This window comes from Thermothelomyces thermophilus, chromosome 1 (genome assembly GCF_000226095.1).
Source record: "Thermothelomyces thermophilus ATCC 42464 chromosome 1, complete sequence".
Lineage (NCBI taxonomy): Eukaryota > Fungi > Ascomycota > Sordariomycetes > Sordariales > Chaetomiaceae > Thermothelomyces > Thermothelomyces thermophilus.
The window spans coordinates 9,226,752-9,235,577 of NC_016472.1; the positions used below are offsets into that span (position 1 = coordinate 9,226,752).

General features: G+C 58.0%; 5 protein-coding genes across 5 annotated transcripts; 2 read left to right on the forward strand and 3 right to left on the reverse strand.

Annotated features, from left to right (window-relative positions):
- Positions 1-564: 564 nt before the first annotated feature.
- On the reverse strand, positions 565-3,761 carry MYCTH_2299167 (uncharacterized protein). The gene has a single exon (XM_003660591.1). The coding sequence runs from the start codon at positions 3,529-3,531 to the stop codon at positions 649-651; it is 2,883 nt and encodes a 960-aa protein (XP_003660639.1). The 5' UTR covers positions 3,532-3,761; the 3' UTR covers positions 565-648.
- A 564-nt stretch (positions 3,762-4,325) lies between these two features.
- On the forward strand, positions 4,326-5,255 carry MYCTH_2050929 (uncharacterized protein; the record flags this gene model as incomplete). The annotated part of the gene is made up of 4 exons (XM_003660592.1): positions 4,326-4,372; positions 4,440-4,468; positions 4,539-5,000; positions 5,077-5,255. 4 exons carry the CDS (start codon positions 4,326-4,328, stop codon positions 5,253-5,255), a joined length of 717 nt encoding a protein of 238 aa, XP_003660640.1.
- Positions 5,256-5,441: 186 nt separating this feature from the next.
- Positions 5,442-6,220, reverse strand: MYCTH_2299172 (uncharacterized protein). The gene is made up of 3 exons (XM_003660593.1): positions 6,117-6,220; positions 5,930-6,041; positions 5,442-5,839 (listed from the first exon to the last, which is right to left on the reverse strand). The coding sequence occupies exons 1-3, from the start codon at positions 6,156-6,158 to the stop codon at positions 5,580-5,582; spliced, it is 414 nt and encodes a 137-aa protein (XP_003660641.1). The 5' UTR covers positions 6,159-6,220; the 3' UTR covers positions 5,442-5,579.
- Positions 6,221-6,341: 121 nt separating this feature from the next.
- MYCTH_2299174 (uncharacterized protein) lies at positions 6,342-7,592 on the forward strand. The gene has a single exon (XM_003660594.1). The coding sequence runs from the start codon at positions 6,509-6,511 to the stop codon at positions 7,328-7,330; it is 822 nt and encodes a 273-aa protein (XP_003660642.1). The 5' UTR covers positions 6,342-6,508; the 3' UTR covers positions 7,331-7,592.
- MYCTH_2299175 (uncharacterized protein) lies at positions 7,593-8,480 on the reverse strand (the record flags this gene model as incomplete). The annotated part of the gene is made up of 1 exon (XM_003660595.1): positions 7,593-8,480. A coding segment is annotated over exon 1 (596 nt), but the record flags the coding sequence as incomplete, so codon positions are not given.
- Between the last annotated feature and the right edge of the window lie 346 nt (positions 8,481-8,826).

The window sequence follows — 8,826 nt, forward strand, 5'->3', positions numbered from 1 at the left end:
GGACATTGGGGAAGCAATTTTATGGAGTTCATTAGTGTATGAGTCGAACAACTGGGGGTCCATTGAACCATGCTGATTGCCCCATTGATTGCGCCATTTCTTGGTACAGCAACACAGGCGGTTTCTTCTGAAGTGAATCGTGGGACCTGAAGAGGTACTCGGTCAAATTGTAGGCAACCATGACGGGAAGATTGGAGAGACACCTCAAGCATAGCCAGTGGGCCGTAAAAGCTTTACAACAGTGTTTTATTGGGAAGAGGTGTTTTTGGGACCGAAAGAACGCGTCAACCACGAACTTCTGCTATCTGCAGTGTGGATGGAGTAACCGACAAAACACGATGTACTTGTTATTTATATGCGCAGGCCTGACCAGGCTTGCCATGTGACATGACACAACGTCGTGGTAAGCCATCGAAGCAGCCGGAGTGAGCTGCAGGTCCCAGACTCCCATCCATCTTCGCGGCATGATCGCATCCATCATTACGATACAATGTGCGACGTCCTCCCGACAACCTCAACCTCCAGGTCTCACAGGACGACTGCCTAGGCCTTTCAGAAAGGTGGTATAGATCGAGGACATGTCGCCTCAAACTCACCAATCCTGACTTTTCCTCCGCACCCGCCCTTGCTTTCTCCCATCTGCAGGGACTACCGGTAACCCTCCGTTACTACCGGCGGGCCTCTCTCCACAAACACCACCTCCTCATCCTCTCTTCCCCGTCCCGGAGGCCCGTAGTATCTCTCCACAGGGTGCTGTGCCCCAGGATGATACTCTCTTCTCATCGCTTGCCCAGGAGCATCCCCAGGTGCAACGCTATACGCCCTCGCTGGCGGCGGCGGCGGCATTGTTTCTCTCCTCCCATCGTGCTGGTACTGGCTATAACCCGCCGGGTGAGCATACTCTAACCTCCTCCCACTCGATGACGCAGTGTAGTCCATTGGCGGTTCGTATCGGCCAGCCGCCGGATCACCAGGAGGGGGAGGGCGCACGCTAGCTGAGCGCACGGGGGGAGGTGGGTAGTCACGCCCGGGCGGCGGCACCTCATAGGACGAAGATGCTTCGTAGCGGGGGTATGGATGACCTTCCGCTGCTGATGGTCCTGCTGCTGGGCGAGCGCTACCGGCACGGTAGAACTCTCTCGCGGGAGCCTGGCGATCGACAGGAGGCGGTACCCGCTCATAAGCGGTGGGCGCATCGTAGCGCACAGGATCCACAGGGGGCCGAACGCTCGCAGAGCGGGCCATGTACTCCCTTGGAGGCTCCTGACGGGCCGGCGGATAATCTGCTGGCGGTAGGGCCACGGCGTTGCTCGGGCCGGCGGTCTCGCGGTAGGAGTACTCTGGCTGCGTAATCACACGCCTGGGAACTGCATACGTCGGTGAAGTCGGGTAGTAGAACACGGCTTCATCGTCAAGCGGTTCGGGCCGGCGGGAGACGGCGCGGGGAGGCAGTGGTCGCTCATAAGAACCTCTGGAATCTGCCACCTCTTCTCGAATGACGGTAGCTGAGCGGACCGGCTCCAGGTACTCACGACCAAACGCGTCGACATAGATGCGACGCGGAGCCGGCCTGGGAGGTGGCATCGCTGCGGGAGGCCGCTCATAGCCAGCGGGCGACTGTGAACGCTCAGGGTATGCTGGGACACGAACGCTCGTCCTCGACGCAGCACGAACATCGCGGTAGTAAGTCGTCCCGTCTTCATATGGGCCCTCGGCAACGCGAGCGGGAGGCCGTACGGTACGTACTTCCCTAGAGACATACTGAGCCGGCTCCGGGCCGGCCGGGTAACCATGGGAGGGCGGCGGCGGCGGGGCTCTGTAATCATCGTAGTAGACCCTCTCGTACCTAGGTGAGGTAACGAGAATGGGCTCTTCGTCGCGGAGAGCGCGATACCCATCAGCTCTCTCGTAACCCACGACTCGTTCCTGCCTGACAACCCTGGGCTGGTAGCGCTCCTGGTAGCCTTCCTCGACTGGCATCGGTTGTTCATACCTAGGCTCATCATCGCGTATCTCTACCGGCTGTTGCTGCGAATACCTCTGGCGCTTGCTTGGGCGAGACAACTGAGGCGTTAATGGAGAAGGAGAACGTGGCTCTGGCTTGATGTACGGAGAGGCAGCCGCAGTGTCAGCAGCAAGCCTGTCGGCCTTTCTCTTTTTCTTCTTGTTCTTCTTCTTCTCGGCAGCTTTGCTACTATGCGGCGAGCTCTCTGGGCTCGAGCCGTTGGAGGGCTGTTTCCTCAAGGCAGCAACCTGCGCAGGGGCAGCTTGAGGCCCATGGTTAGGCTCAGGGGCGCTCAGTTGCGGCTCCCTGGCAACTGCTGGCGGCAAAACGTGGGTAGGCTGGGGTGCGAGAGGGGAAAGATCATGGCCACGAACCAGGGGTGGCTCACGAATCGCAGCTTGGCCGAGCGATTGCTCGTTCACCCGAGACAGGTCATACGAACGGCTCAACTGCGAGCTTTCAGCCTTGCCCGACTCTTCTAAGCGCCCTCCTGAGTTGTTGCCCTGTCCCGCATTGGTAGCATCCGGCGCCTGTGGCGCGGACACCCTCGTGGAAGAGGTCCCGGTGCCCACCGACAAACCAGGTAACGTTTCTCCAACTGTTGAAGCTGCTGGGACGGGCATGGGCGGCTTTGATGGCTGTTGGGCTTGGGAAGGAGCAGCACTGGGACCGACCGGTGCGGACGTCGTAGCAGGCTGGGCTTGCGGAACGACGGGCTCGAAATCGAGTTCGGGCTCGTAGGGCGAACCCTCTCGCATCTCTTCGTCTTCGGACTCGTTGGGAAGTCGCGACACCATATTGGATTCCGGAGTGTCATGCCGGCTAGAGTAGAAAGTGTCATCATCAGCAGAATCGTTGGACGCTGATACGTTAGCAGCTGTTTCATCAGTAGACTGCGGATGCGGACTCGCGAGGGCCATTGACATGGCCTTCGCCAGAATGTCAGCCACGTCAAGCTCAGCCAGCTGCTCAGACGCCTTGTTAGCTCCACGGCGCTGCTCGAGTTCTTCCTTGAGGCTGCGTTCCACCCGCTGTCTCTGCAGCTGGATCTCGGCCTTGATCAAGTCGTCAGACTTCTGCAAGAGCACAGGATTGATCTCGGGCTTCCCCGAAGCAGCTGCCTGCGCATTGCTGGAAGTGCCCGACAGCGTCCCAAGACCAGGGACGTCAGACGCCACGGCGAGCTGCGCTTGCTGCTTGTTTGTTTGCCGGGACTGGGAACTGTCAATCACTGAACGGTCGCTGACCACGGCTCTTTTGGCAGCAGCTGGCTGCGAAGCAGTCGTCCCTGCGGGAGCGGAAGGCGGTTTCTGGCCCTGGGCGGCTTTCCCCGAGAGATGGGGTGGTTTGATGCGAGGATGCGAGCCGGCAATGACCTCGTCGCGAAATCGCAACAGCTTTGCGTACTCCCGTATTTCACGAAGCTCATCGGGGCTGAGCGACGCCATCAAGGATGCATTTTCCGATGCATCTGGCCCCGACCCTCCGCTTCCCGCCACCGCTTCGACCGCAGATGCGCCAGCCATCACGACGTGCTCCTCGCGTGCAACAGCGCGCGCTCGAACCGATGACCCAGCGCGTCAGCAGACCATCAGAATACAGTGGCGGTCGAAAATTATCGACGGCTGCAGAGTAGCATATACAAAAACCGAAGCTGGGTGGGGGGATCAATGGCGAATGCAGCCTTGTTCCCGTGCAAGTCGACAGATGATGGGACCTATGCTCGGAAATTGGGAGAAAAAGAGCAAAGTTCAAGTGGATCGAAGCAAGAGTTGACCGCACATCGTTAACGCCAAGACTGTAAGTGCACGAGCCAAGTTGGCACCTGCTTGGGTCTAATCCGTACTTGAGTACGCACTGTATGTGCATATCAAGGTGGGTGCCCTACCTATTTTACCTACCTAGATCAGGTAGCACTCCGGAGTAATCCGTACGTTGGTGGGTCTCTGCCTCCACTGGCCGGTCTGAGTCAGTTTACGCCAGTTAAGGTGAAGTACTATGCTCAAGAGTCAGAGGGACTCGGGCATGGACGGCGGAGGGCTGTGATGTGCATGACGGACAACACAACTTAGGCACTCATATAACTATATCAGGAGCACCTCGGGAGTGCTAAATGAAGTTGCTGTGCCGCCTACGCCTTCAGACACCTCTGTTTCAGACACGCATCACGACAACACAGAACCTCCATGGACTAAGCGTCTGGTCCCAGTTGGCGCAGTCGAAGAGTCAGTCACTTTATCTTAGCAAGCGGGAGATATCGGGTCGAAATCAAGGAGTCGCTTCTTGCATGCCGAGCCTTAGACACGCCATTGTTGGGAATATGGGTTGCGCTACCAACGGGGTTTCCCCCCGCAAAGTCTTCTTTTTGTGAGTGTGAGAAAGGACGAGGAACAGTCGACCGGGGGAGGGGGGGGAAGATTCTAACATGAAGCAGCGACATTGACAATTGTCTCTATCCGAGGAGTGAGTTACCACGATATTCATGGGACAGTGCCAACACTGGATCCGGGAATAGCATGCTGATATAGACCAGGCACCAAGGTACACGACCTAATGGCCGATCTCATCGACAAATACTTTGCCACGCACCTCTCACTGCCCTGGGAGGATGCAGTGCGGTTACACAAGGAATACTACCAGAACTACGGTCTCGCCATTGAGGGCCTGGTACGGCACCATCAGATCGACCCCCTAGACTACAACGCCAAGGTCGACGACGCCCTCCCGCTGGACGACGTCATCAAACCCCGGCCAGAGCTCAAGAAGCTGCTTGGCGACATTGACCAGAGCAAGGTCAAGCTGTGGCTCTTCACCAATGCCTACATCAACCACGCCAAGCGAGTTGTTCGCTTACTCGAAGTCGAGGAGTTCTTCGAGGGGGTCACATACTGCGACTACAGCTCCGTGCCCTTCACCTGCAAGCCCCAGCCCGCCATGTACCAGAAGGCGATGCGTGAGGCCGGGGTGGAGAGATATGAAGACTGCTTCTTTGTCGGTAAGTAGCCCCGGTTCCTGAGGACTGAGCAAATCTATCGTAGATCCCGATCGTTGACAGCCAAACAAAAAAACAGATGATTCGTACCAAAATTGCAAAAAGGCGCAGGAACTCGGGTGGACCGTCGCCCACCTCGTCGAGGACGGTGTCAAACCACCAAAGACTCCAGCCTGCAAATTCCAGATCAGGCATCTGGACGACCTACGCACAGTCTTCCCGCAGTGTTTCAAGGGAAGCGCCTCGGAAGGTAGCTGAAGGGGGGTCGGGTGAATTAGAGCGCTCAACCGCCGATAGAGAGACTTAGAACACTCTTGGATAGACCCGGTGCCTTTTCGCAAGGTACTGATCCAGCGTTACTGGACCATTGAGAGATGTACAGTACTCCTGAACTCCATCCCGACCATCTATCCCAACCCCCTGGGCCCGGCGCCAAACTCCCATTCAAGCACATCCGAACCTTGTATATGCCCCAACCTGACCATGTCAACGCCATGCCCAAACAAACCAACAGCCCAGCCAGCCTGTCCATTTTCTCCCCCCCCTCCCCTCCCATATCGCGAAAATCATAGAAATGCAGCCTCAAGGCCGCTGCAGACTCCGCACCAACGCATCCAGCTGCCCAAACACCTCGTCCCTCTCCCTGATTGCCTCCAGTCTCTGAGCCTCCAGTCCGGCAATTTCCTCTTCTAGCCCGCTTATAATCTTCAACTGGTCGCGCTCGCTGTTCTGCAACCCGGGCAGCTCGGATACCAGGTACTCGATACGCTGCGCCTGCACGATGATGTCGCGAGCAATCTCGGCTTGGCCGTCCTTGAACGTCTGCGGGTCGAGGGTGTCCACTGTTCGGCGACGGGAAAAGTATCCTGGTCAGTGCTCGGGGGGATGCCGAGAGGAGCTTCGAAGTTTGGCGACGTGGATAACGCACGCACCTTCCTTGACCTGGTCGGCTTTGAGGTCCGGGATCTTATCGTTGGGCCCGAATTGCTCGAGGTCGTGGTGCCGCTCGACGTAGTAGAGGCCTGCGATGAACATGGTGCAGAGCTGGAGGCGGCGGCAGGTCAGGTCGTCGGGTCAGAGGAAGGTAGCGGTCGAGCTGGGAGAGAAAGCGGGACGTACCAAGTCCATGGACTCCTGCAACTGCGTGAGGATGTCGGACATCTTGAAGGTAGGCGCGAGAAGACTCGCGATGTTTGTTGGTTGTTGTTTTGTAGACCTTGTTGTTGCGCAAGAGAACAATCACAATCACACAGGCCCAGACCGAGAATTGTGGGGTGCCGTCCGTGGACCCCACTGCGGGACGACAAGTACTAAGGTACAGAGGCAAGCTCTGCCAATTGCCCTCAGTAATTGGCCAACCAATGCGGAGCTGCAGTGCAGTTAACTAGGTCTCGGCAGGCAATCTAAGCTTGGCTGGAGCCTCCGATAAGCCGATATCGAGATCACTGCAGCACAACCGCCTTCCGTTGCTTAGCTCTTTGACAGAGGCGGCAAATCTGGACACCATCAGAATGCGGGCCTCGCTTTTGCGCCCAGTTGGATCCCTTCAATCCCCGCCGTCGATCCTCTTCCGCGCCTTCTCTTCCGCCCATCTTCCCCGCTTGCATCCCGATTCCAGCTCTGCAGCCGAGCCACAGCAATCCGTACAACAAGAACAACAGCAACGACCACCTTCACCACCTCTAATCTACCCCTCCGCCCCTTCCCCCCACCACACCGACCTCCCCAGCTTCCTTGCCCACGCCGCGCGCACCAACCTAGACCCCTCCTCCACCGTCTACGTCGGCACCCACTTTGAGTACACCGTCGCCGGCGCCCTCGCCCGCTTCGGCCTGTCCCTGCGCCGCGTCGGCGGCGCTTCCGACTGCGGCATCGACCTGCTCGGCACCTGGTCCTTGCCCCCCTTTTCAGCCGAACAACAACAACAGCAGCAGCAGCGGCAGCAGCAGCTGAGGGTGCTCGCGCAGTGCAAGGCCGTGCAGCGGCCCGGGCCGCACCTCGTGCGGGAGCTGGAGGGCGCGTTCGTCGGCGCCCCGGCCGGCTGGCGCGCTGCTGCGGACCGCCGCGGCGTGCTGGGCCTGCTGGTGACGGAGCGGCCCGCCACCAGAGGGATACGGGAGGCCCTGGCGAGGAGTCGGTGGCCGATGGGGTATGTGGCATGCTCGCGGGAGGGGGTGGTTGGACAGTTTCTCTGGAATCAGATGGCCCAAGAGGAGGGGTTAGAGGGGTTCGGGGTGGGAATGAGGCATGGTGGCGCCAGGGGGAAGGAGTTGGTGTTGACGTGGAAAGGGAGATATCTGTCGCCTGGGGGAAGTAATCAGGGGGCCGGATGAAATAATAATAATAATAATAATGTAATGGCCGAATTGACTTCGGCACCAATGCGCGCGACCACTGCATTGGAAGAGGATGTCGCCTCGAGCGCGCAGGTGAGTCGGGGAAGTTGATAACGCGCGGTTGGCAACTGACGATTACAGTTACACCTACCTCAAGTGCAAATACAGGACACGCCAGAACGGAGGAGGACGTTCTTATGCAGTGCCACCATTGCAATTATGGTAGCTGGTTCTGCGGCTGGGGACAACCTAGCAGTGCCCAAGGCCTCTTTGCCTCGAGGGTCTGCAGCTTCCTAGAAAGTATATCACATGAAAGCATCCAAAAAAAGTCAGTCCTGCCAATGTATGGCCAACCAACTGGCCGCATACGCATAGCAGACTCGCAACCACCTTCATCTCTTTGAACATCGTCGTGCTCTCCTCATATCGAGCATGACGTATGCAATGACAAACCTCAATCATCCCATATGGCCTGTCTCGCCTTGGCAATCTCTTCCTCTCTCAGCCTCTGTTTCTCCTTCTCCTCCTCCCTCCTCTTCTTTTCCTTCTCGCGCACCGCTCGGTCATATGCCCGCTGCTCCTCTGTCAACTTAGGTGCCCGCATACCCAGGGCATTAGCAATCATTCGGCGGGCCACCGCGTCCGTCTTTTCGGGCCGTCGAGATGGCCCGCTGCCCGGTGATGCCGACGAAGGCGGGGAGAAGTCGCCGGCGCCGTCAAACGGTGGGATGCTGAACCCCGGACCAGAGAGGGCGGATGGGGAAAACGGCCTTTGCTTGCTGGCGCTGGCGACGGGCGACATGGGCGTTGGCGGTGGCGCGGAGGTACCCGCGTGACCGCTAGTTGCCACCGGCGTAGACTGCTCTGTGTCTAGTGCCGCGTCGTCGTCGTCATCGTCTACCTCGTCTTCCCAGCTGTCTGCTACTGGGCTGTCTTTCTTTCTGGGCTTGGTTCGTGACTTTGATGGTGGTGGTGTTGTCTCTAGCTCAGTTGTTTTGAGGGAGAGCTTGGCGAGGTTGGAAGTGACCTCGTCCTTGCTGGGTTGGGAAGCCATGTGAAAAAAAAAAAAAAAACGACGCTGTTGACTTATATGCGAAGAATGGCGGAAGACGAGCCGCAAACAGCGTGTTGGGAGAACCGGGATGCACGAGGGCGATTTGCCTTTTGTTCGTTGTGACGAGGCTCGGTACGGAGTACAGCCCAACAGTGAACAGCGCCGCCGCCAAGCGTCAGTTTTGGGATGGAAAGGGTTAACAACGGGGAAGCGGGTGTGGAGATGGGCAATTCTCGACCCTTGGGACCCTCGATACAAAACGCCTTTAAAACTCAAGCTGGGTCTGGTGACGTAGCTCCTTTGCGAGGAAGAAGTGCCATATGCGACGAGGATGCCGGCCGTAATGCGACTTGGGCAAACATACAACAATTTGAGGTGCTAAGCAGGCATCGCAAACAAACCTCGGGCATATCCTCAAGTCAGGTACAAGTATTGGAGA

What these genes read in the sequence shown, in the direction of transcription:
- MYCTH_2299167 (XM_003660591.1), bottom strand. Translation starts at nt 3,531, where the DNA reads ATGGCTGGCGCATCTGCGGTCGAAGCGGTGGCGGGAAGCGGAGGGTCG.
- MYCTH_2299174 (XM_003660594.1), top strand. Translation starts at nt 6,509, where the DNA reads ATGCGGGCCTCGCTTTTGCGCCCAGTTGGATCCCTTCAATCCCCGCCG.
- MYCTH_2299172 (XM_003660593.1), bottom strand. Translation starts at nt 6,158, where the DNA reads ATGTCCGACATCCTCACGCAGTTGCAGGAGTCCATGGACTTG. An exon ending in TGCAGGAGTCCATGGACTTG is followed by an intron (nt 6,042 to 6,116) that starts GTACGTCCCGCT and finishes CGCCGCCTCCAG; the next exon opens with CTCTGCACCATGTTCATCGC. An exon ending in AGCCGACCAGGTCAAGGAAG is followed by an intron (nt 5,840 to 5,929) that starts GTGCGTGCGTTA and finishes GTCGCCGAACAG; the next exon opens with TGGACACCCTCGACCCGCAG.